The sequence below is a fragment of the Canis lupus genome, chromosome 23, assembly GCF_003254725.2.
Source record: "Canis lupus dingo isolate Sandy chromosome 23, ASM325472v2, whole genome shotgun sequence".
Lineage (NCBI taxonomy): Eukaryota > Metazoa > Chordata > Mammalia > Carnivora > Canidae > Canis > Canis lupus.
In genome coordinates, this window is record NC_064265.1 from 50,989,587 (window position 1) to 51,017,073 (window position 27,487).

A 27,487-nucleotide genomic window follows, 5' to 3' on the forward strand; every position below is an offset into this window, starting at 1 on the left:
TGTAGTAGAATATACATATAATTATAAATAAATATATGCTAGATGTTGATGTTCAAAATCATTTTGATGGATAGGTGTATAGGTCTAAATTACTTTTCTAGCTAGATATTCCCTTTGACCCGTTGTAGCACTTGAAGCCCTAATTTCTTTCCAGACATAACTCCCACCCTATCTCCTCCATAAAGCCATTCCTAATGACCTTTGCGGTCCAAATTTTCATTGCATTATAGACTTTTAAAAAGTCTCATGAGTACTTGATTGCATTTGATCATTTGTGTATTCATGCTTTAATTTAATCACCAGGTAGGTATCGCATCCCTAAAACATGCTTGTGCTAGATTCTAGATGACAAAGGTGAATAAGAGGTGGACTCTGCCTCGGAGGGACTTGCAATCCCCCCTTTCCATTCATAATTCCCTAATGGTTATGTATACCAGTCGAGTCTCCTGAAGGGGTTATTTCTCAACATCAATCACCAGCCTGGCAGAGAATTGAGCCTGTAGAGTCTACACCCAGCGTATGAATCTTGATTCACTAATTTAAATGAAACTTATATGCCAAAATATGACTTTACAAATAAAATATGTAGTTGCAAAGGAATTTTGTGCTTTACAAGAAATATTTATTACTGAACAGATTTAAGCAGTGAAGTTCCCTAGTCTTTAATACTTAACTAGGTTTTCAAAGATTTCATGTGCAATTGTACTGGAACACATCTCTTGGGGATCTGGAGGCAGCTGCCAATCAATCCCTTCATAATTATTTTTAAAGAACCACTAAGTCAAAGTGCTCCATCTGGGTGTATGGGAAGAGGTTCACTTTGTGAGCGAGACATCTAATTGAAGAGACATTTATTCATTGAGGGGTGAGAATATTAGAAGACTAAAAAATAGAGACCATTGGAACAAGTTCCTGACAGCTCACTTTATATTTTGGCTCCTACAGTTGGCAGGTTGCAGAATGACAGTTAAATGCTCTGGAGTCTAATAGGTTTTTTTGTAAAACATAGATGCTTTCATTCATGCACGGTCTCCATGTGTGACTTCACAGTATGCAAGGCATCACAGGGACATTTCCCATTCCCTGTTTGAAAGCAAAAGCTGAATGTGGGGGTCCCTACCCTGTGCCAGGCTCTGTTTCAGAAGCCAGGAACACGTTACTGAAGGAAAAGGATAAAAGCCTCCGGCATCACAATGCGGCGAGCAGATAGTAAACAAAATACTTATATAAAACATATAATGTGTTGGATGACGAAATACGCCTCAAAGAAAAACGTAGCGGGTTGGGGTGTCCCATGGGGGGGGCGTCAACATTAAATAGTGTGGGGCAGTCAGATCTCACAGAGACAGTGATGCTCCGATTTAACTGGGTTTTAGAGTCTACACTCGACATTCTCAGTGGCCACAGAAAACAATTACAGTAGAACTTGTCCTGCTGGATACAGGGAGATGGAAGATATGAGAACATAATGTCAAATTTCAAGTCCCTTCCTTCCTCACCTTCAGAATCAGGTTCATTTTTAGCATTTTTTTCAAGCTATGTCACAAATATTTCATTTGCTTATCCAAGAAGTGTCCCTATGGTTTTATTAAGGATTCTTCTCACTATAAAACTCAGACAGCCCATTCTTTAAAGCCTGTGTCTTCCTAAAGGTGAGAGTGACTGAATGGGTATCTGTTGAAACCAACACAATCCTGGCTGATTTTCTGGCAGCCAAACTGAGCTGAAGGGAAAATTCATCACAGTGCGGGAACAAGAAAAATTATAACTGCTCTGGAGCTAACATATGAAACCAAGCCAACCCCACATCGTTTGTTTTGAAACCTTGGAGCACGTCCATGTACCTTACGGGGGTAACAGATGTGATTTTGGATTAGAAAGTGTGGTGTTAGGGTAAGAAGGGGGTTAGGAGATTCTGATTTCTTTCTCGGCTCCGCGATATTTTCTCTCTGGGGAGCCAGTGATTTCATTTTTTCTGCTTTCCATCACTCCGCTGGGGGTAAGGTCAGCAGCACCTGTATAGTCCTAATTGCAGGCCTGACCTCATCTCTTCTGACAAATTATTTATTGTAAAAATAATAATAGCTGACCCACAGAGTACACTTAATCTAAGTGCCAAGCCTATTCTATACACTTTTTATGTGTTTATTCATGTAATCCTCTCAATAATACTCCGAGGTGAGTACTGTGATCACTGCTATTTTATAAGGAAGAAACTGAGGCACAAATAGAAGACTAACTTGCCTAAGGTCACACATGCCTTTCGTCTCTAAAGCTGTGTAGTCACTGGAGATACCTGCAGTCCCTCCCATCAAAAAACCCAAACCCACCCACACACATATTTTTGTACTTTTTGTTTCTACATCGTGTTTTTCATCACTTCGTTATTTTTGATTTGGTGATATAACCATCATAAATACTCAGTGAATATAAAATAAGGCAGCAGATCTCAAACTTTTTGGTCTCTGAACCTCCTTACTCAGTTAAAAATGATAAAAGACCCCAAAGAATTTTTGTTTATCTGAGTTATAGCTACTCAAATATGCCATATATTGTCACATATATTAAGTTGAAACTGAAAAATTAAAAAAAAAAAAGTGTCTCGCGACAGACACTTTGGGTCGTCACAGCTGGGGAATGGGAGAAAGGGCTGGTAGTATGGAGTGAGTGGAGGCCGGAGAAGCTGATAAACTTCTCCTTGTTGGATAACAAGGCACAGGACGGCCCCCCACAACCAAGAGTTGTCTGGCTCAAAATGTCAATGGTGCCAAAGCTAAGAAACCCAGAGTTAAGTAAAATTGGCTTTTGTTTGCTTTTTCCTGCAAATGTGTGGCGGGAAAGGACACAGAGTGCATTGTGGGGCCATTGTCTGGATGGGCGCTGAGGCATTAGCTTTAGCCACCGTCGCTTCCGTCCTTCCAGCACCAATACCAACGCAATGCAAAAGGTCAATGATGTGTGAGTGTTACTGTGAAAATAACTTTGACCTCACAGACCCCCTGAGGGATCACACTGAGAACTGATGAACTAGGGTTGATGGTCAGCACGCTTTTTCTGTAAAGGACCTGATAGTAAATATTTTTGGCTTTAGGGGCCATATGATCTCCATCGTGGGAAAAGAGCCACAGGCAACAAGTAAATGAACGGGCCTGGTTAGACTTGGCCACAGGCACTAATCTGCTGAACCCTGAGCTGGATCATGTGCTTACAAAATTGCCTTGGCCATACCATTCATTTTTTATCAGTTATTCATTTTTGTTTTAAAAATACTGCTACTCCCATCCCATAAAGCTCCTCTGGTATTCTTTGTCAGGATAAGAGAATGCAACTCAGAAAGTGGCCAAAAATGAAAATGTGGGCGCCCGCGAAGATGCCGATCGTTTCCCTCTATTAAGCAGCCCCCGTGTGCCAGGTCCTCGGCACGTGCTGCCTCCATCCGCACAACAGATCTTGCACAGGGGCTCTCTGGGATGAGGATTCTGATGACAAGAGGGCTAATCACCTGACCGACGTTACCCAGGTAAGAGGGCCATGGTGGCGGAGCCAGGAGAGAATCAAGAGCCGCCTGATTGCAGAGTTTGAATGTTTCCACTTCACCTGGACTGACAACGATGGTTTGTAATACAGCCCCCGGCCCCGGGCGCCCTAACCGTCCCTGTGTCCCATCTGCTGCAGACCCCACCAGCTGATCATAGTGTTCTCTGCTGAACCTGGAAGCTCCCACACCTTTTCTCAACACCGTCTTCCTTGTGAGTGCTCCTCAGCTCAGGCTGCACACTAGGGGACCTGAGAAGCTTTTTAGAACAATTCTAATGCCCAGCAAGCCCCCCCACGCCCCATTCTTATTTAAATTCATTGTAATGGGTGGAGTCCAGGCATAGGAGTTCTTGAAACCTCCCAGATAATTCCTAATGTGCAGTCAGGGTTGAGAATCACCAGACTGTATAGACACAAATCTCTGAAAAGTTGAGAATTTGTTGATTTAGGAAATGTAGATTAAATCCTAAAATCCACACTTTGTCTCCTCTACCATTTGTCAACATACAAAAAGTCATGGAAAAGAATATATTAAAAAGAAAGAAAGAAAGAAAGAAAGAAAGAAAGAAAGAAAGAAAGAAGAAAGAAAGAGAAAGAAAGAAAGAAAGAAAGAAAGAAAGAAAGAAAGAAAGAAAGAAAGAAAGATATTTAGGTGCCTGAATAAAAATATTTAATTTCTTAGGCATCTGTTATTTTTGCTTATTTATTGGGTCGTCATTATATTTCTTCACAGCTCAACTGTGAAGTCTGTACACACCGAAGAGACACAAGGGCCATTAAAAATATAGATCAAATGAACATATTGTCAATGCTTTCTCAATAAAGCTTTGCCAGAGAGGCCCCAAGTTTTGCTCCTGAACCCTTAGAAGCATGAGCGGGGCCCGGGGCACTTAATGGCTTGGGTATATGTATTTTATGAGTCTCTTTCCTAATAATGGTGGCACTACTAGCTCCAGAACAAGAACTGAAGGATTCCACTGCCCCCTCCCCCAACCCTAATTCTTTGGCTTTGAGAAATTCCAGAATAGGGGTCTAACTCTTTCCAGTTTGTCCTGGGATTTTCCCAGCTGCAGCATTTGAAAGTCCCTCATCCTGGGACACCCCTCAGTCAAAGGCAAATGGGCAAATTGACACAGTTGGTCACCTTATGCTGCAGTCTGTGAGAAGGTGGGAAATTATTTCAGCTCAGAGGGTTCTGTGAGTCTACAGACTTCCGTTGTTGGCGATACAATGATTTATCACTGTATAGACCTCCGTGTGTGTATCTGTGTGTGTCTGTGTATACACACAATTATTATTATTCAAGGTGATTATGTTCTACAAAGTCAGTAGGAACACTGAATTAGCAAATACAGAAGCACCGTTTCTAGGGGAAATACGGGGTGATGTTGTCACAAGCCTCTGGTCGTACATCTTCAACAACTGAGGAGTCCATAGCCTTGTTTCATGTGTGTTAAAGACATCGTACTATGTATCATTAATTCATTTAAATTGAACTCCCAGCCAACAGCACTGTAATCCATGCTTGGGTGAAGCTTATGGTAACACATGCATTTTCTCCATAAGGCACCTCACAGCCTTCTTATACTTGGAAACATTAGCGCTACACTTGTGCGACATTTTAAACAGCAAAATCAATCGCAAGAAACACAAAGATGAGGGAAAATGTGGCACTAAATAGACCGTGAAAAGAACAGACACTTATTTACAGTATAAGAGCTGAAACAAGAGGCAAAGCAGCACCCTGTTCCACCTCACCTGGAAAGCTGTGGGTTGGGTGGCTCAAATTTTTGGCTGTTCTGTGCATGTCTGTGGATGACCTCAGGAACACCTTGAGTATTGATCTGGGGTTACAAACACATCTTACTGGTAGGGGAATTCACAAATATGAAATCAATGAGGAAGATGGAAGGAAGGAAGGCAAAAGGGAAGGAAGGTAGGAAGAAAGGGAGGAAAATGGGTTGGTAGGTTGGTAGGAAAATCCATCAATTGATCTCAGATCTTTGTGGATCTCCTATAAAAGGAAATATCTGCTTTTACCTTGGTTGGTCAGAGTTGAAAGACATTTTAAGTTGTTAACACGTGACCTTCCATAAGCCATTGCGGTTATGCCTGGAGAAATGCAAGTTCACCTTTACTAAGGTCAGGCTGAGTTTGGTCTCCAGCACATCTCCCAGCTTGTCTTTCGTTGTACTTTCCACTATCGGCAGATTCTTTTATTGCCTTTAAACTAATTGCAGTTTTCTGTAAGTAGCAAGTCACTACACATCTAAATCCATTTGACCTCCGTTTTTCACCACATATTAATCCTCCTGCCCATTATAGATCGTTTTGTGTATGTGACCCAACTCAGGTGTGCAGATTGAAGACCGCCATTTGCTTTCTGCATACCACTCGGTTTTTTATAGAGGAAGACGAAAATATGGGTAACATTGACCAATTCTGAAATCCTTCTTTCTTGCTTGCTTGCTTCTCCACATAAAAGGGGAAAAAACAATGTTAGAAAAATGCCATTTTAAAACAGGGGGATGGATCCATTTGGTTTGGCATACTGCACCATGGAGTGAATGAGAATCGTAACTCATTTATGAGAAAAAATTTTAATCAGTTGGAATCACTCTGGAGCAGGTAAAGTTGCACTTGCTGACAGTGTATGGTTCTTTGTCCTATTGTACTGGAAGATTTTCCGTATCTCCTACTCTGTTTCCTACTCAGAATTTGAAAATTAACCTTTAAGAAGAAATTCCAAATGTTCTATTCACTGATGAGTTTATAATCCCCCTTTTAGAAAATAAAAAATGATGACTGAGTCCAAGTCACAAGAGACCCGTTTGCTTTGGTTTTCTGTTAGATTCAGCTGGTCTGTCTGTCTGAGCAGCGTGTTACATTTCTTCATTCTAGCCCCTGCTCGGTCCCCTCCTGGAGATTCATAGCTGTTTCTGAGATACCTTCGAGCAACAACCTAAATTGTTCCACTGCATAAAATCTCTTGAAAAAAAAGGACTCGTTAAGTATTTGGCTTTCCAGAAGCTTTCTTTCCTTCATGGAAAATGGAAATGACAAGTAAAAGACCAGCAAAGCAAATAAGAAGAGTACTGGCTGTTCAAATCGTCATTAAATGTGAAAGATTTTCTTTGGATAAGTATTCACAGAGCAAACCCCACTGTCAGGGAACAGAAAGGGGGCAGGACCACATCAGGCCCTCCCATCCACGCTCATTCGTCGGAGCAGGCCTTGCGGTAGGTACTGTGGTGCTCACAGAGTGGGCTCAGGAGCTCCTTCCTGAGTTTGAAGCTTGGCACTGTGGTGGCCACTCATGGACCTCGGGCAAACGCTCCATGGCTTGGCTTATAAAACAGATTAGTAAGCAGTGCCTGCCCCATCCAATGGCTACGAGGATTCAAGAAGTTAAAAACAAAGCATTCAGAACAATACTTGGCATGTGGAATGCTAAATAAATGTTACCCATTATTTCCTGAGTGTCAAAAATTGTAAATGCAAATGCCGACGTATTTGAATTATCACAAAACCTAAAACAAGCTGTCTCAGAAGCACTGTATGTCCTCGATTTTCCCCAATTAACCCCTTTTGTGAATTGACAAAGGTTTGGAAGTTCTAGAAATGTCCAAAACCCCAGTATCAGCTCAGTATCAGCAAATATGGGCCACTGTATCGTTAACCTACAAAAAAAAGTTGACCTAGAAGTAAAATATGCTCTACATTCTACTGAAAAAGTCTGTTTCCCTTTTTAAAAATGTTACACTCTTAAATAAAAACACTGCATAATTTAAGATTTTCTTAGTGATCTGAACCAAGTTTTAGCTCATTATCTAGAGTTATCTAGATCTTTTTCTCTTGGCAATTATTATCCAGTCTTTTCCAATACTTTCCTGTGTCTAAAGTAAAAATATCTTACTATTTTACCATTTCCAACCCCACAAAAAGTTACTGTTATTGAAGTAGGCCAAGCAGTAATGGTCAAGCTATCCAGTTATCTATAAATGCCAAGCTAAATGTACAACTAATAAATTTTACTCTTTAAAAGTTATGTTACCCAAAAATATGCTCTTCTAGCATATCTTAAAAACTAGGATAAAAATGTATGCAAAATACTTGCACAGTAAGTAGGCATCAAATGTCATTAGTTTATAAATATCAAAAGCTAAGATTTGATAAATTTTTTAACAGAATATTGAAAAGGCAAGCTGCTTGAAATCTTCTTTTGTGGAACAAAGTAGGGAATAAATAAATAAAACATTGTTAATGTTCTGTTAGATAATCCTCCAATTTTTGAGCTGATTTGTTTTGTTTTATTTTTGTTTTTTTGGGTTTTTAACTTTTTGAGCTGATTTTTTAAATAGCATTCCAAAAAGTCATATTCATCAGTTCTTCTTTTTGTTCTCTAATCATGCCCCAATTTTTCTGTATATCAGCTTGGAGTAGTTGGACATATTTTTGTTGCCATTGATAAGTAAAAACTCTGTTGCAATGTAAAATGTATTCACACATTCTAAATGATTATTTAATCCAATGTAAATGAAATAAGTTCCCATCTTTTTCTTCTTGTTTTTGATTCAGTTTGCATTATTTTAGGAACACACAGTTTCCGTGGGCACATGGGAGAGTAATAAATCATGCCTAGTAAAACAATACCATCTAGGCAAAACAATTTAAAAAAATAAGTCCCAGTAATAAAAGTCAAGAAACAGCTGATGAAAACAGATGTATCCCTTGTTTTGAATGAACCTCAAATTTTGTAAGATGGCAAAAATTAAGGACCAACTGGACTCAGTTCAACTGCATGCATTTGGCACAGAATGCCAAAATAAACCCCACCCTTGTTAAAAAAAAAAGTATGATTTTTTTGTATTTATAAACCAATTATGGCTTTTATTTAAATGTGGAGCCTACTATGTCTTCCTCAAAAAGACTTAGGATTTAAAATAGAAATCAGAGAATGTGAAAGGTAGCTTACCTTTATGCTTTGCTTTTTGAGACAGTAATGTAGCCAAATAAATTATATTTTTCGCGTGACTTTTTTTAAAGAGGATTAAAACCGGACATGATCTGCTGTCAAATAAAGTTTTCCAATTTAAAAATAAATTTATTTTTCCTAAAACAGCATTCAGTGTGGCCACAATTATATTTGAAAACCCAGATTGGGCTCCATTTGTCCTGAGGGTTTATTTTCTAGCATCTTTTCTTTGCATTGAGTCCCAAATACAGATGTTAAAGCTTGTAGAAGCCCTTCTAATTTGTGCTTCTAACATTGTGTTATTTTGTGAGTTGATAAAAGATTTAGAGGTTCTTTAGTTTGGATTCACTCTCTAAAAATTGGGGGCTTGGGAACTTAGCCTCCCAAAGGTAAATCTTTTGTGTGGGCACAAGGGGCCCAGAATGAATTATACTGAGCCCGGATTTCTTCTCCCACTACACCACGGTCCCTTCATGTAAATGACTTTTCACTGATTACCCTGAACAATGGTTCCACTATTTCTTTTGCATCAATTAAGCAAACATTTTGAAAGACCACTGGGGCCTTTAGTGTTGAAACATTTCTAGAGAACTCAAGAAGCAGCCCATCTTTAATTACACAATATATGTTTGGCAAATGTAGTGTAATCGCAAAATGATAGAAAAAGTAACCACAGACCTTCTAGCCCAATCATGGAAACCATTTTGAAGAAAGATGCTTATTATGGGCCTGAAAAGAAAAGGAAAGAGAAGGAGAAAAGGAAAGGAAAGGAAAGGAAAGAAAAAGAAAAGAGAAATTGTGTTTGAGCTTTTTGCCAGGAAAAAAAAAATGCTTTTGCTCATTAGAAAAGGAGCAATTTGGTAAGATTTACCTCAGTTGGATTACACACCAGCTACAATTGAAGTTTCCATAATTTATTCATTACATAATTTACTCATTATATAATTAACCACTAGATGCCTATCTTTCCTTGCACCTACTTATTTTCGTAAGAAATAGCCAGGATGTTTTATTCATGGTAGCTGAGATTTAGCTCCTAAAATATAGGTTAGAGGCAAATATCTGGGTACTATTTCATTACTTACGGCAGAGAATAAAAGCAGAAAAATGCAGTTTTCAGGCAAGCGTAAATCTTGCCTGAGACTGGCCAGGAGAGTTCGATATCGGTTTTCCCGTACCCCGCTCCCCATCCTCCCAATGCTTACCTCTCGGTTATTGGATTTTTGCCTTGGGTTAATTATTTTTGGTCTCATAGCAAGCTATGTTTTCATAGTAAACTGCCTTAACTTCTTGCTGACATAAATTTATTTACCTTTATTTAAACTTAACTGGCATAAATAAACAAGTAAATAAAACCATGCACGCGAAGGGCAGCGAATAGCATGGGGTTTGGACGTATGTCTGACCGTGTGTGCTCAAAAGCTCGAAATACACCAGCCTGAAGAGAACGATTACTTTCCAAGTTGCTTTCCACTTATTTGTGAGCTGACTCCTAGTAACAGCGGCAACAGAGTCCAACAGTCTTTTAGGATTCTTCGATGGGGTTGTATTGAGATCTTGAGTGGACTCCTTTTTTTGTCTTAGTCCATTCAGGCTGTTATAACAAGACGTCACATGCTGGGTGGCTTATAAACCACAAACATTTATTTGTCACAGTTCTGCAGGCCAGGGAGCCCAAGATCACGGTGCTGATAGATGTGGTGTTTGGTTTCATGGAGGATGGGGGCAAGAGAGCTCCCTTGGGCCTCTTTTATTGGGGACCTAATCTCATTCAGGAGGGCTCCATCCTCATGACCTACTCACCTCCCCAAAGCTCCACCTCCTAATTCCATCACTTTGGGGGTTAGGTGGCAACATGTGAATTGGATGGGGTGAGGGATGCACATTCAGACCATAGCATGACTCACTCTTGCCATTTCTCAACAGCAGAACAGAAGAGTCACCTCACTGTATCTACTGTGTCCACGTATCGACCACACGAGATAGTAAAACCCACGCATCTTGCCTTCAAGGTCATTCTCCCTCTGTAAGGTGAAGGAATGTGGAACATTTCCTTCAGAAGATCTTTGTAACCTCTACTCTTTCCTCTCGTCACCCTCCTTTCCTGCCCAACGAATTTGTACCTACCAGACCCGGAGGAGGGAGAGTTTGTAACCAGACAGTGCCTTGGGGATGGAGAGCTGTCCTAGAGAAGGTGGGAAAGAAAGGTTTTGAAAGAAGAAGGGGACTTTTGAGTGAGACGCGGAGCCTCATCACAAAGGACGCTGTCTGCAAGGGAGGGAGGTTGCCTCCAAAGCAGACGTCGGTGCAAGAAATCCTCGGAGAATGGAGGGCGCAGTAGGAGCTTTCTAAAATGAGCCGTCCTCAGGAAATAAAGACCTCAATGACATGAGACAGTTAGGAAAGCTTGTTTTCCACTTTTCTGGGTGAACTGCCAGATATTTGAGACTCTATGGGATCTACGTAACCTTGAAGAGTGACCATTTCCATTTACTCCCGTCCTGGGGACATTTATTTTCCAGTCCTCTCTAGCGTACTAGCCTTGAAGAGCAACAGCTATATCTTTATCTACTAGAGATTTATCACTTCACAAGAAATAAACCAACGTCAAGACACCCTTCTCAGTCTCATCTCTTATGCGTTATCTTCCCGAGTTCATGCGGATATCAAGCATCACTCTGGTTAATGCTAAGAACTGTAACAGGAACATTTCGGTGTGACAGCCCATCGATCAGCCGGCTGTCACAGGTATGGTTTCTAAGGGGCGTTAGCTGAGTCCAATGAACCAATATCAAGTTCCCAACTCCTACTCACTGCAAAAGAAATCCGGGCTTAAATTTTTTGATAAGTACATCTCTGAGGGATTCTGTGGCAGACAAATCCTGCAGGGTCTGGCTCCTTGAGAGCAGTACCTCTTACACTTTCATGTGCATACACGTGACCCGGGGATCTTGTTAGACTGGATTGTGATTCCTACGTGATGCCCAGTGCTCCTAGTCTGAGGACCACGCTTTGGCCACCACACAGGAAGCAGACCGACAGGTTCTGAAGACCAGCAGCCACCAGCCATGACCAGGACTCAAGCCTGTAGGTTTCCTGGCCTTCCTTAAACACAACCCGCCTTGTCATCCGCTGCCGTTTACTAGTACAAGATAGTGATGCTTGGTCAAGTTCCAGTCTAAGTGAGAAGCACATGCAACACGTCACACATGTATTCAGGGCCGGGGGATCACCGTGGCCTGGGGACGCATGGAAATGCCTTGTCCTTGGATCAGGATCCCTGAGACGACTGAAGCACCAACCCACTACTCGGAAGCTGCAGGAGCCGAGCAGGGGAGTAAAGTGCAGAGGTCAGTAGCTCACAAGGGTGCCTGGCAGTGCTGCGAAGAGGGATTGCATTTGAGGCACCTGCCTCGGCGCGCACCATTGGTGGAGGGCCGTGGGGGGGGACCTGGTTCTTCGTGTCTCTATGCAGTCGTGCAAGTTAGCACAGTGGTGTGAAGGTGAACAAAGCCACAGGCAGAGACGTGCCGACGCCGGCCCTGGAAGCAGCCCGCTTGAGCCCCAGTGGTTCAAGTCGGAGGCGGAGCGGGAAGGGCAAGGACTGCCGCTGCCTTCGTACAAGAGCAGCAGGATTTGAGCTGGAATCATCACCTACTCCATCCTCTCCACCGACCCCCCCCCCCCACACACACACACACCTGCTGCCAAGGCTCAGTTGTCCTTCAGGTGAACCCAGGACTCAATCGCTTCTTGAGTTCAAGGCTGCAGGGACGGTCCCTGGGTGGGAGCTTTCTACTTTCCGGGGCAAACGCCCTCACCTACTTCCTCACAGATACTGCTGTGACAAAGGCAAATGGTCCCCCCTTGGGGTAAGATCAGTTTGGGGGGGACCCTGGGCTGACCCCTCTGGCTTTCCATCCCCAGGCGAGACTGGCCGTCTGGGTGCTGCCGCCGCACCATTAGCTTTGTCAGGCTGCCCGGCTCGCCCAGGAGCCCAGGGCCCTTGGTGAATCTGGTCAGTCTTGGCCTGAATTACAGTCCATAATTACAAGACATTGTTGAAAATGGTTGCAACATGTAACTTTTGTAACCGTTATTTCCTACCCTACGTCTGGGACTATCTGCGGGGACTGTCTGTCCTTTACCAGGCAGGCTCCTTAGTTTCTTGGGAGCTCTGAGGTGCACAGTGGCCAATGCGAAGGGAAACAAAATACTGTTCCAAGGTCATGTGAGCACCAGGGATGAATAACTTCGGAGAGGGAAGGCGGAGGACAGGAACTACCTGCTAATCAAAGAGGAGTTTTCGCAATCTAGCCGCGGCCTACCGACCAGCCTCATGCCCCCCTCAACCCAGCAGTCCTTCAGTGCTCCAGACCCTCAAATTCTTCATGGTTTCTACAAGCCTCGAGCTCTTTCCCCAGCTGCCTGATACTGTACGTGCTATGCCCTCCCCTTCTGCCCATGACATGACCCTATCAGCCGGCAAACCACGCGACTGCCCCACGCACGGTTACCTGCTTCCTTCCCGATGTGTTCAGAACGGGGTAACGCACACCAAAGCAAACTCAAACCATCTCTTTGTCCATCTCCCTTGGCCCACCTTCCCTGGGAGCCCCTCTCGGGCCAGGACCACAGTTTCCTCTTCTCTGGGCCCCTGTCATCAGCACTGGGGCCTGTGCCCGGAAAAAATCAGCGACTCAGCCCTGTGTCCTGGACGGAGGGAGGATGTGGACTAGCAGCACCATGATTTGCAACCTGATTCCATGTATACTCAAAGTTTTCTTTTCCTTACACTCTGGGAGGGGTTTATTATTGATACTATTTCCCATTAGCACGCGTAACCATTTCACCATATAAGAAAACAAGAGAACTAATTGTATTTTTTTGTGGGGAAAAAAGGTGATGACAATTCTCTAGTATTAAGCACAGACCAAGGCTTAAGAAAAAATGAACCTTCAAAACCACTAAGCCCACCAAAGTTTTACCTAAATTCTCCATCTTTGGCAAAAGTGCAATTTTAAGCCACAGGCTCTTCCTCTAACGAGGGGCCCCCCAGATCCCTTAGACTTGATTTGCAAGTTAAAGGAGCAAATCATCCATCCAGCTCCTATTTCCCAGGATGTTTTTCCACGGCCAGGATGAGGACAGTGATGTGGGTGTCAGTTGCCTTTGTGGTTCTTTTCCTTTTCCTCCTGAAAGTGTTTTTGTGGAAACCCCTGCCGGATGTCACAGAAATGCGACCTGGGCAAGATGTGTGTCACTTCTTTACTTGAAAGGTGCCCGGGACTCTGAGCCAGAGAGGATGTCACAGACAGCCTGGTGCTCGGCCAGCATAGTCCGGCCGGTTAGGAAAACAAGGCTGCAGCCACAGGATTTAACACCCCCACGGCCGCGGCTGCCGGGGAGGGCAGGCCATTTGATTCCTCGCAGGTGTGCACTGTCGGTCTCGAGCTCGGAAAACAACTGGCCACGGCATCCTTCCATGTGCTAAATCATTTCTAAAGAGCACTTTAAAGCACCTTGTCTCTGTTTGCACCACTGGGTCTGCGCCTCGCCGGCCTGGCATAGGGAAGCCCGTGTCTACACAGCAGGCACTACACACCAGCGCGGGCCTCCCAGTGAGGCTGGGTCCCAGTTAGCACTGGACTGTGAAATAAAATCGTTTCAGTTTGTTTACTTGGGCCTTTGGTAATTCACAGAACACATGAATGCAATTCAGCCTCTCCAAAAAAAGAAAAAAAAAAGAAAAAGAAAAAATCAAAGCCATTCCTAATGGAGTCTCCTTTCCACATTACCCCACACTGGGAAAGAGGTCTACGATAACCGCAGGACCCAACCCAGTGGGCCGAGGACACTTGCATGTCCAACGAGTCAAGAAAATGATGGAAAAAATAAAAGCCCCTAGAATTGAAATATTCTATTTCAGTTCTCCATGAACCAAAAAAAAAAAAAAAAAAAAAGTCAATATCTGGTCTGGGTTTAATTTAAACCACTTCATGTTTAGTTAATAAGAGCTTTTAAAAAAATGCTGCAGAATTATTTTAGCTGTTTTTATAGGTGAGGAGCTGGGGACGACCTGCCCTTTATGGAAAGCACTTTCAGTGCCCCCGAAGAACACAAGGCCTATTTTAAATTAGAATTTTTTTTTATGAAATGTGCTTTTATTATTATTTTTGTTACTCTTATTCCCCTCAGGAATAATTGTCTACAAAATAAATATAAAGCAGATATACATTCCACTCAAGAAAAAAAAATCTACACAGACCAGTTATTCTCTAACAAAGAATAAAGATCCGGTCAATTCTGCTTGGCACCTTTAGGATACATGAAGTTGCCTATGGTAACTGTTCCTTTCCTATCTGTCCTTATTTTGACTCGTCCCACGGATATGCATCCATTCAGCCTCTTTCACTGGAGGAGCAGGGAAGAGGCAGGCCATCTCCCTGGCTGCTGTCTTCCCTAATTTCAATCTGTTAGGCTTAAGCTTCAGTCTATATCCAAATAAATGCAAATGGGGAAGTCTTGAGCAACACGGAGGAGGTAATACATTAGATTGCTTGGACTTACTGACGGTCCACCATTTGCCAGACACTGTTCCATAGCATAGAATCCATTAAATCCCAACAAAAACTTACGAGTGAATAGTGTTGCTCTCTTCTAGGATTTTTATGATCTCAAGTCTCACGTTGAGGGCCTTAAAACATTTTGAGTTTATTTTTGCATATGGTGTAAGAAAGCCGTCCAGTCTCATTCTTTTCCCTGTAGACATCCAGTTCTCCCAACACCACTTATTGATGAGACTTTCTCCGTCGCATCTTCTCACCTCCTTTGTCAAAGACTAACTGGCCTTACAAATGCAGGTTTCTATCCGAGCTTTGTATTCTGTTCTATGGATCTATGTGTCCATTTTTTTGTGCCAGTATCGTACTGTTTTGATTACTACAGCTTTGTAGTGTATCTTGAACCCTGGGATGGTGATACCTCCACTTATGTTCTTTTTGAAGGTTGCTTTGTCTATTTGGGGTCTTTTGTGGTTCTTTACCAATTTTAGGATTATTTGTTCTAGTTCTGTGAAAAATGCTATTGCTATTTTGGTAGGGATGGCATTAAATCTATAGACTGCTTTGGGTAGTACAGCCTTTCTAACAATATTTGTTCTTCCAATCCATGAGAATGGAATATCCTTCTATGTCCTTGTCTCATCTTCAGTTTCTTTTGTCAGCATTTCATAGTTTTCAGAGTACAGGTCTTTCACCTTCTTGGTTAAGTTTATTCCCAGGTAGTTTATTATTTTTCAAGAAACTGTAAATGGGATTCTCTTTTGGAATTACTCTACCACTTCATTATTAACGTACAGAAATGCAACAGATTTCTACCATATTGATTTTGTATCCTACGACTTTATCAAGTTCATTTATCAGTTCTAGAATTTTGTTGCTGGAGTCTTTTTGGGCTTTTAAATAACAGTATCACGTCATCTGTGATAGTGAAAGTTTTACTTCTTTTTTACCAAATTGGATGTCTTTTCTTTCTTTTTCAAGATTTATTTATTAATTTCAGACAGCAAAAGTTTCTCTGAAAAACTCTTTCTCTTTTGCATCTGAATGATAGCTATGCTGGGTAGAGTATTCTTGGTTGGAAGTGTTTTCCTTTTAGCACTTGGAGAACATGTCATTCCACTCTCTTCTGGTGTGCAAAATTTCTACATTTTTTTAGGGAGGGGGGAAGGGCAAAGAGAGAGAGGGAGAAAGAGAATCTCAAGCAGAGTCCCCACCAAGCATGGAGCCTGATGTAGGGCTTGAGCTCACAACCCTGAGATCATGACCTGAACCAAAACTAAAAGTCAAAATGCTCAACTGACTGAGCCACACAGGTGCCCCATTTTACTTCTTCTCCTTGTCTAACTGCTGTAGATAGGACTTCCAGTGCTGTGCTGAATAAAGGTGGTGAAGAGTGAACATACTTGTCTTGTTCCTGATCCTAGGGGAAAGCTCTCAGTGTTTCACCATTGAGTATGATGTTTGCTTGAATTTTTCACACATGGCCTTTATCATGTTGAGGTATATTCCCTCTAAACCTACTTGATTGAAAGTTTTTATCATGAATGGATGTTGAACTTTGTCAAATGTTTTTTTCTGCATCTATTGAAATGATCATATAGTTTTTAATTCTTCTTTTGATGATGTGATGTGCCACATTGATTGATTGAAGAATATTGAACCAATTCTGCATCCTAGGAATAAATCCCACTTGATGGTGGTGCATTATTTTTTTTTAATGTACTGTTGGTTTCAATTTGCTAATAGTTTGTTGAGGACTTTGCATTTATATTCCTTAAAGATATTGGCCAGTTCTCTTTTTTGGTAGTGTCTTTCTCTGGGTTTGGTATCAGGGTAATACTGGCCTCAGAATGAATTTGGAAGCTTTTCTGCCTCTTCTTCGGAATAGTTTGAGAAAAATAGATATTAATTCTTCTGTAAATATTTGGTAGTGTTTGTCTTTCGAGCCATCTGGTTATGGACTTTTGTTTGTTGGGACTTCTTTGACTACTGATTCAATTTCTTTGCTGATAATCGGTCTGTTCAAATTTTCTATTTCTTCCTTACTCAGTCTTGTGAGTTTCTATGTTTCCAGGAATTTATCCTTTTTTTTTTGTTAGGTTGTCCAATTTGTTGGCATATGATTTTTCACAATATTCTTCTGTAATCCTTTGTGCTTCTGTGGTGCCAGTTGTGTGTTTTGTGTGTGTGTGTGTGTCTTCTCTCTCATGTTTTTAATGAATCTAGCTAAAGGTTAATCAATTTTGTTGATCTTTTCAAAAACTAGCTCCTGGTTTCATTGATTTGTTTTATTGCTTTTTTAGTTTCTATATCATTTGTTTTTGCTTTAATCTTTGTTTTCTTCTTCTGGTTTTAGGTTTTGTTTGTTGTTCTTTTTCTAGCTCCTTTAGATGTAAGATTAGGTTGTTCATTTGAGATTTTTTTGCTTCTTGAGGTAGGCCTGTATTGCTATAAACTTCCCTCTTAGAACCGCTTTTGCTGCATCCCAAAGATTTTGGACCATTGAGCTTTCAGGTCCATTTGTCTCCATGTATCTTTTGAATTCCCTCTTTGATTTCTTGTTGATCAATTCATTGTGTAATAAAATGTTATTTCACCTTCATGTGTTTGTGTTCTTTCCAGATTTTTTCCTTGTGGTCAATTTCTAGTTTCATAGCATCAGGGTTAGAAAAGATACATGGTGTGACTTCAGTCTTTTTGGATTTTTGAGACTTGTTTTATGGCTTAATATGTGATCTCTTCTGGAGAATGTTTTGTGTGCACTTGAAAAAAGTGTGTATTCTGCTGTTTTAGTATGGAATGTTCTTAATATACTTGTTAGACCAATGTACCATTGAAAGCCACTGTATCCTTGTTGATTTTCTGTTTAGATGATCTGTCCATGAATGTAAGTGGGCTATTAGAGTCCCCTACTATTATTGTGTTACTCCCTATTACTTCCTTCATGCTTGTTAATAGTTGCTTTATGAATTTGGGTGCTCCCATTCTGGGTGTGTAAATATATATAATTGTTATGTCTTCTTGTTGGAATGTTCCATTTATGATTTTACAGTGTCTTTCTTCATCTTTTGTTATAGTCTTCGTTGTAAGGTCTATTTTTTCTGATATATATATTGCTACTCTGGCTTTTTTTAAACTTCCATTTGCATGATAAATGATTTTCCATTCCTTCACTTTCAATCTGCTTGTGTCTCTAGTTCTGAAATGCGTCTCTTAGAGGCAGCATATAGATAAGTCTTGCTTTTTTTTTTTTTTAAGTCTTGCTTTTTTTATACATTCCATCACCCTATGTCTTTTGATTGGAGTGTTTAGTCCATTTACATTCAAAGTAATTATTGATAAGTATGTACTTATTGCCATTTGTTACTTGCTTTATGGTTGTTTTTGTAATTCTTCCCTGTTCCTTTCTTCTCTTGCTCTCTTCTCTCATGGTTTGCTGGTTGTCTTTAGTGATATATTTGGGCTCCTTGCTCTTTGTTTTTTGCATATCTATTACTGTTTTTTAATTTGTGGTTACCATTAGGTTTATATATAATATTTTCTGCATAGAGCAGTCTATATTAATTCGATGGTCACTTAAGTTTGAACTCATTCTTTACTCCTCTCCTCATCTCCAACATTTTAGGTATCTGGTATCATACTGTACATCCTTTCATTTTGTGAATCCCTTGACTGATTTTTATAGAGATAGTGAATTTTACTGCTTTTGTGCTTCCTACTTTCTTACTCCTGCTTATGGTCTTTCCTTTCCACTCAAATGTTAAATGGCTTTTAACATTTCCTGTAGGGCTAGTTTAGCCGTCATGAATTCCTTTAACCTTGTTTGTCTGGGAAACTCTTTACTTCTTCCTCTACCCTGAATGATAACCTGCTGACAAAAGTACCCTGGGCTGCAGACTTTTCCCATTCAGCACTGTGAATACATCACGCCACTTTCTTCTGGTCTGCAGGGTTTCTGCTGAAAAATCCACTGATAGCTTTATGTGGTATCCCTTGTATGTACTTTTATTTTCTCTTGTAACTTTTAAGATTCTCTCTTTATCACTACTTTTTTATCATTTTAATTACTTACTGTGTGTCTTGGTGTGGGCCTCCTTGGGTTGATTTTGTTGGGGGCTCTCTCTGCCTCTTGGATCTGGATTCTGTTCCCTAGATTCGGGAAGTTGTCAGCTCTTATTTCTTTGAATAAATATTCTGTCCCCTTTTCTCTCTCTTCTCCTTCTAGGATCCTTATAATATGACCATATTATGCCTGATGCTGACACTGAGTTCCCTAAGTCTATTTTCACTCTTTATTGTTTTTTTCTCTCTCCTCTTCAGCTTGATTTCTTTCCATTACTCTGTCCTCCATGTCACTGATCCATTCTTCTGCTTCCTTTAGTCTACTATTTATTCCTCTTGTATTTTCTAAAATTTCAGTTATTGAGTTCTTCATCTATGATTGGTTCTGTTTCATGCATTCTGTCTCTCTGTTAAGCATCTCAGTGAGGTCCTCCACTCTCTTTTCAAGTCCGATGGGTATCGTTTGACTATTACTTTAAATTCTTTATCAGGCGTATTGCTTATCTGTGTTTCATTTAGCTCTCGGGCTGTGGTTTTTGTCCTGTTCTTTCATTTGGGACATATTCCTCTGTCTCCTCATTTTGTCTAACTCTCTCTGTCTGTTTCTGTGTGTTGGGAAAGTCAGATACATCTCCTGTTCTTGAAAGTAGTGGCTTTATGAAGAAGAGTTTCTGTAGTGTCCTGTAGTGTAATGTTCCCTGTTCACCAGAACCTGGTGCTTCAGGCGTGTCTTGTGTGTGTTGTGTGTGCTCTATCATTGTGCCTATGCCACTTTTGCCTTCAGTCCAGTAATATGCAATGGCTATCTTTCCCTGTTGTGGGCAAGGTTTGGTCCCTGAGTGGTTATTGGGCCAAGTAGGGGCTGACTTGGTCTTGGGTTGAGTCACCAGATGTTTACCAGAGATGTGGTGGCACCAAACTGCTAGGCACTTTGGGGATGAATTCTTAGGAGATGCTGTTGTCTCCTGAGGTCTCCACTGCAGTCTTCTCATTGGAGAAAGACAAAAGGACCTGTGCATTTTTGCCGATATGAGGACACATCCAATATAGTAATATTTCTTATTTGTGCATCTGCTTCAACTGAGCATCCCACATAAGTGGGGTGAATCCTGGCATGATAGAAACTATGTGTCTCTTACTTGACAGTGCCTAGGAAGGTGCACCTCAGGGACAAAAATGCATCAGTTGCCCCAGGAACATGTTTCTCTAGCCTGTGATCCTTCTGTTTTATTCTTAATCCTCTAGATGTGCTTCGGGTGTCAGCACAAACCTGAAAATGGCTTGTGAGGTACTATATTGCCTCCTATTGTGATACAAGCACTATACAGCTACTAAGCATGGTTTAATTTAAGTTTTGGTGAAAAAAAGATCTCTGAGTTCATTTGGGAGATAGAATAAGGATATATAGGTTTTAGTTTCAGGTTTCTCTACACAACTCTCCTCTCTGGGTGCAATGCAAATGGAAAAACTGTGACACTGCTTTCAAGCTGCTGAAAACAGTGTGCCCACTCAGATAGGCCCTGATATAAAGGACAGGCACATCCAGGCTGGTTCCCTGTAGTCAGACCTTGCAGTTCTCACACCTGGCCTCATGCAAGCACAAATGTTGAGGCATAAGTTGATTAATAACTCATGCAATTGATTCCAGTCTAGCTCTATACCAAGGTTATCCCTGGCCTGATGACTGCATACTCCCAGAAGACTTGCCTTTTACTCTTAAGGATCTAACAATTCAATTTTCCATAGGCCAGGCAATAAGGGAGGGATGGAACAGTAGGCTACAGTCCATCACAGACTGTCCATTTCTAAAGCTGGAGCAAGATTCTCAAAGTTGGATTGGTTTTTCTGCATTTCTAAAACTACTTAAATCCTAGCAATGTCATCATCTGATACTTGAAACCTCTAAATATATCTGAAAGTTCTACTTTGATGCAAAGAGAGAAATTTCTAAATGAAGTCAATTTTTAGATGAGACCAGGACAGGATGAGAGAGAGAATCCTAGGGCCTGAAGTCACTAGAGTCCCATGCCTGTCTTATCATTAACACCCTAAACATTTCCATGTCTCATGTTATTCCTGTGTTTCTTTATCTCACAATAGGCCAAATTTTCCACACAGAAAGTGGTGCGGGTTTTTCAGGGCAAAGTTCCTGCTGCTCCTTCTTTACTGCAACTCCCTCCTCCATAGGTGTCCAGGACCCTAACTTGTGCCCTTATGCCCACCTGGCAATGTACTTCAGTAACTTCATGTTTCCTTTTAGAATGAGGCTGTGTAGAAATACACATACATATATATCTTCCCTACTGGATTTGGTCTTTGGGAATATGATTCCATAAGATTTTTAGAAAGTTGAACAGGCTCAATCAAATTGGTTAATAGCTGCTTAGACTACTACACTTATTCTTAGGACATCTGAACCTTATTATTCTTTAAAGCTAAAAGAGAGACTTTCGAATGGTAATAGTTTAGGTGTTAGAAACAAATAAGAAGAGTTTTATTTCTCAGTAAAGGAGCCTGATATTTATAGGTAATTTTGTTAGACTGGTCTTAAATGAAATAGAATAATGAAATCAAGAATATCAGAGCAGGAGGGAGGTAAACCTGTGAAAGGATGTTATTTTTTGAGGAGAGAAAACAGACCCAGACAAATGAAGTGACTTGACAAGCTGCAACAGAGGCATTCTTTGTCCCCATCATTATTTCTGCCCTTCTTTCTTGATATGTAACCATCTGAATCCAGACTACATGTTCCAGCTTCCCTTGAAGCTAGGTGTGGTCATATGCAGCTTTGTTTTCTGTAGCCAATGGGATATGAATAGTAGATTGTGTTTGACCATCTGGAAGAGTTCTTTCCATTCACCTTCTTGCTAGTTGAAATACTGACTTGATGGGTAGAGATAAGTAACCACCTTGGACCTTGGCACAGAAGTTATGTGCTCTCTAGTGTGCTCAAGGATGGGTCTCTGGGTCTCTGAAACATGGATTTCTAGACTGCTTTCTAAACTTTATGTGTGAGATATATAAAAGACTGTCTCTGTTTTAGCCACTATTGTTTTGAAATTTTGTGTTACTCTCAACCATACCTAATTTAAACTGCCACATCAGTAGTCTGGAAAAGTTTTAATTAATTCACATTACTTGATGGATAAAGGCAGGAAGAGTGAAGGACAAGACCTGATTCTAAGTTTAAGATAGAAAATGCTTTAAATACTTTACATCAAGGGATCTCAAATACTGATCCACTAACAGTTGCATAAAAATTACCTGGCACAGGGTCCCACAAGTCCAGGTTTCTAGGTCCCTTTCCTGGAGATTATGATTTAGTAAATTTTTCTATGAGTCTCATGAACTTATATTATTAAAAATCTTCCCCATGTAATCCTGATATCCAGGTACATTTGGAAGGTATTTGATCCAGAATTGTTCTTTGCTGAGGAGATGAGTCAGAACCACCAGAAAAAAAAATTTTCTCCCCCAAACATAGATGCCTTCATGGACACATAAGAAGGAGAAATTGGGGGAACGGGGGAGAAAAAATATTTTAATACTCTGAGTTCTAAAATAAGTGATTCCTCGATCTCTGGATCCCCTCCTTTTCTCCCTGCACCCACCTACAGTCATACAAATGTCACCCTAACAGGCCACTCTCTGTCAAGTTAGTCTTAGTTCAGGGAAACCTACAATGACATAACTGTATATGGCTAATGGGTTTTTTGTTTTTGTTTTGTAACAGAGTACATTTTCTATGGGAGGTTTATTCACTTCCAATGTGCATGACCACACATCAATGAATCATAAGAGTATTTGTGATGAAAAGAACTACCATTAAAGGGCAGGAGGAGTTCAATTTTTAGAGATTCCAGGGCCTCACACATCAGAGGTTGAATTTTTTGGTACATACAAAAACCTGCAAGGTCAGCAGATTCAGTCAAACAGCTGTCAACTGAAGTTGTTCTAAAAGCACTAGGGCACACCAGCGGGTTCTTCTGGCAGCAAAGGTGACAGGCACGGCAAAGTGTTACCAGAAGGCAGATTGTGGCAGGCGCGAGACATTCCCAACAGCAGAGGATAGAACAGGATTATACTAAGCGGTATGTCCACACCAAAGTAATCCTTTTACAAGATCCCCCCACCTCCCACCTCATATTGACAGTTCCAGGCTGCTTGGCAGCTCTGCTCTCCCACCTTCATCTGGGAAGCTAGAAAAAGGCCCTCCACTGGAAGGAAGCCTCCCATTCACCAGGCCATCTGCAAATCTCGGCAGAAATAAAATAAAACGGAACCAGAGACCCACTCTAAGATAAACTTTGAAAAGAATGCCAAGGATAGCAAAGACCTAACTGCAACTGGGTCACAAACTAACCCAGTCGCAGTCTGGGTAAGTCACTCAACTTTTCTAGTTTTTAATTTTCTCCTGTGTAGAATCAAGAAGTTGAACTTGATGAACAATGAATTCCCTTTTAAGAGTTGCACAATTTTATATTTATCTTATAGGAAACTGTATTATGTGAAAGTAAAAATTTTCTCCTATCAATTATATATTTGCTTTTATTTTAAAAAGATAAAAATCCTAAATCCCAATGTAGAATCATCAGACAGACATGCTCATCCTTCTGAACCTGAATTTCTGGAAATTGTTTCTTGGTCACCTAATCCCCACAAACTGATGGCAACCTCTGTTCCTGCCAAAAGATTCTATTATGTAAATATTTAGCCTAAGCCTTCTAAACATGTACAAACATTTCATTTTTCTAAGTAACAACATCCAGAGGACTCAAAAGATACTAAATCTAGGCATTTATTGACAGCATCGCTATGGGATCTTATTAATAGGGATGTCTATGACCTAACCCTATGCTTCTTGAGGGTCTCCTCAGGTGAGCAGAACTGCAACAAGAAATGAGATGAAACCCTTTTACTGGTTACTATTATTACAAAGTGTTCTTGAATCTGTCATAGTGCTCGCTCCAGTTTAATCCTTCCCCTTCCTCAGGTGACTCTCCAGTAATGAGATCTTTATTTCCTGAGCCTTCCAGCTAGTCCTGCTATAATGTGTCTTTGATCCGAAGGCCACTGTCCATGTACAAGGTTTTGAAAGAGAAATGGGAACTCTCGGAAGTTTCAGGACAAATTTAGAGGTCATAGAGCCCCAATGGATGAAGTGCCAATGGAATTTAGGGAAATGGAGATAAAAAAAAGCCAAACTTACTTCATCTACATGCCCCACGGCTCCATAGATTTTTGCCATTTGTCCGATGAGGTAGGGGAATCTCTCACCAATCTCTTTCAGCATTGGAAGGAAAGTGCTCAAAGCCACAGGGTCATAGCCTGTTATCTCTGTGAGGATGTTTAGGATGACATCGCTATGAGTTGAGTCTTTCAAATGCCCAATTAGGAAAGGAATACACTTCTGAGCCACCTACAAAAAGAAAAGAGAGGGAAAGAGAAACAAGGAGGAAAATTAGTTAAATCAGAAACAATCTAATATTTTTTGTGTTAAATCTAAAGTCTGGAAATTGCCCTCACTGGAAATGAAGCCTATCCCCCAAGTCTGGAATTTAAAATTTACAATAAACTTTCAGAGACTTCAGTTTCTTTTTTCTTTACATCTGTGCTCTGCTATTAAAGAGTGAAGTTTACAAAAATGTTTAGATGCTACTATTCATAAACCAAGGTTTGATGCTTTATGTCCTCACCAGGAGTATTATATTTCCTCTAACCCACGATGAGAGCTGTAACTTAAAGGGCAATATGATATAAGTACATAAAAGATCCTCGATGACTTTAATGAAAACCTTCAAGTTGGAGAAGTATGTCTTGGACATCCTTAATAATAAAAATAAGAAAGTAGGAAAGGGTTTTACATTTTCTTCAATTTTCCATTTTGATCGCAAAAATGTACAAGACAAAAAAGATGACCAAAGTAAAATAATTTCTACCATATTCCTGATACCGTCATATTGGTTTCTTGTGAATATAAACATGCAATAATTCATATTAAAGAAAATGTGACTTTTTATGTAATAAAGTCACTATTGTTAATACACAGATATGTTGCACATTGACAATTTAATGACTTGTTTTGTCTGCTAAAATAAAATAATTAGAAAGGACTATATGTGGAGAACTAAACCATAAAAGTAAAAACAATCTTCCCACCCACATGTCTACTGTGCTGATTTCTTTTGGTTGATGTTGGTTTACTCTTTTGGAGTGTTACTTTTTTGGGTAAGGTCAAGTTGAAATGTAGCTTAAAACAGAATCTGATACTCAGCTCAGCCTGCTAAATTTATAATCCAACCCCTGCCAAAACCCTACTTCTTCCACTTCCCTCTCTAGCCTCAAGTATCTCTTTTCTCCACAAATGGCACCATTATCTGCCTGGCTACTCAAGCCAGAAATCTGGGAGCCACTCTTGACTGCTGTTTTTCCCTTATGAGCAGCCTCATCCAAGCAACCGCCAGGTTCTCTTGATTCCACTTCCCCAAGTATCCTACAGATCTTTCCACTTCCCTTTGTTTTCATTCATTTCTCCACTCACTCTTCCCAGATATCCATTGAGTCCTCCCCGTTTGCAAGGTAATGTTCTAGGTGCTGGTGTTACAGCTGCTAATCAGTCTGACGGGTTCCTGCCTTTGTGGAATATTTCACTGTCTAGTAAAGGAGACATTGGTAAAACGAGTAATTACAAAGGAAATGTGTAGTCACAAATTCTAATTAATTCCAGGCAGGGAAAGTACCAGGTGCTACGCGAGACTGTCCTGGGGCCCTACTCTAGGCTGGAGCCAGGGAAGTGCTCTCTCGGCAGGCACATCTAAGCTAAGACCACCGATCCCATCATCCTGAGCTCGCCTTATTCCAACAGCTTTCTCACTATTCTCTCTGCCTTCAGTCTTGGCCACCCAATTCCTTTTCCGCTCTGTGGCCCCGATGCCAACACTTCCCCTGCTTAACATACTTCACTAATTCGCCATTGCTCTCGAGACAGAGACTCAACATACCTTTTCTGGGCTGACTCCTCCATCTTTCTAGACTGATCTTACCTCTTCCACTCTCCCCCCTTTCAGGTCCCATCACATATCATACTTCAACCATGTTGATTTTTAGAATTTTTCTTGAACTGCTGTTTTCTCTTGCATCTACAATTTCACTCATGTAATTAACTTTGCCTATAATTTTTATTGCCCCTATTTTGCTGGACACTCCTCATTCTTGAGGCCTCAGATTAGCTATTGTTTCCTTTAAAAGCCTTCCTCCACTCCTCTCTCTTCCCCTTCAGTCTAGTGCCCTGACTGAGGCCCCGACTGTGCCTTAAGTAGCTCCCAGCAAACCCTTCTCAGGCTTTCTTCATGTTACTGGTTTAGAAGGATTCAAAACTCTGCAAGGTCAAGATTCAATTCTAATTTGTACTCCGCTGTATACCCAAAGCCTAGCACAGAGCCTGCCAGACAACGCGTCAATAAATATTTGAGGAACAAATCAAAGGAAGACAAATCTAAATGATTTTATAGAGTAGCATGGGATATGCTTTATCCCATAGCATGAAGAGTTGTACACTTTTTTAAGATTTTATTTAATTATTCATGAGAGACACAAAGAGGCAGAGACACAGGCAGAGAGAGAAGCAGGCTCCATGCAGGGAGCCCGACGTGGGACTCGATCCCGGGACTCCAGGATCACGCCCTGGGCCGAAGGCAGATGCTCAACCGCTGACGCCACCATACGGGCGTCCCTGTACATATGACTGACGTACATATTTCACATGTCATATACAATATAAATAACAGGGACATAAAAAAGACATTTTGAGATGACTAAAACTATCCTACATATGAATTTAAACTTGATATTCATACCCAGTACTTGTGCAGGAAGGGCCAGGGTTAGTCTCTGGTACATGGCTCATATGAATGAACAGTCCCATTAATGCTGCGTGTGCATCTGGGAGCGGTCGTATGTCCTTCAGGAGAAACCACGAGAGATCCCTGGCACATGAGGCAGAAGTGTCAGCCAGCTGCTCTGGGTCGGGGCAGCGTACTTAACCTGAGCCTTTTAGGAATGGAAAATGCTTACACATTTCCTGCCCCATTCTATAAAATTCCATTTCCTAGTCCCTGCTTTTCAGGGCCTATTCCTGGAACATGAAGGTCTCTGTGACATGTGCTTCCAGGCATGCCAATTTTATTTAAACTCCAGCCATACATCCCAAGCCATGCAAGAGTATATTGTATCCATTGTCCCATAAAGGAAAAGAAAAAAGAAAAAAAAAAAAAAAACAAGCAAGAAAACGAGCTGGCTGGCAAATACGTATGCTTAGGCAGATTTGAATCCATAGAAGCAAAGAAAAGAG

General features: G+C 40.9%; 1 protein-coding gene across 1 annotated transcript in view; it reads right to left on the reverse strand.

Annotated features, from left to right (window-relative positions):
- VEPH1 (ventricular zone expressed PH domain containing 1) overlaps positions 1-27,487 on the reverse strand; it is a 220,850-nt gene that overhangs the window by 129,547 nt on the left and 63,816 nt on the right. The window contains exon 6 of the mRNA XM_049099858.1: positions 24,347-24,556. Coding sequence (XP_048955815.1) covers positions 24,347-24,556 — 210 coding nt within the window. The remainder of the gene's footprint in view (positions 1-24,346; positions 24,557-27,487) is intronic.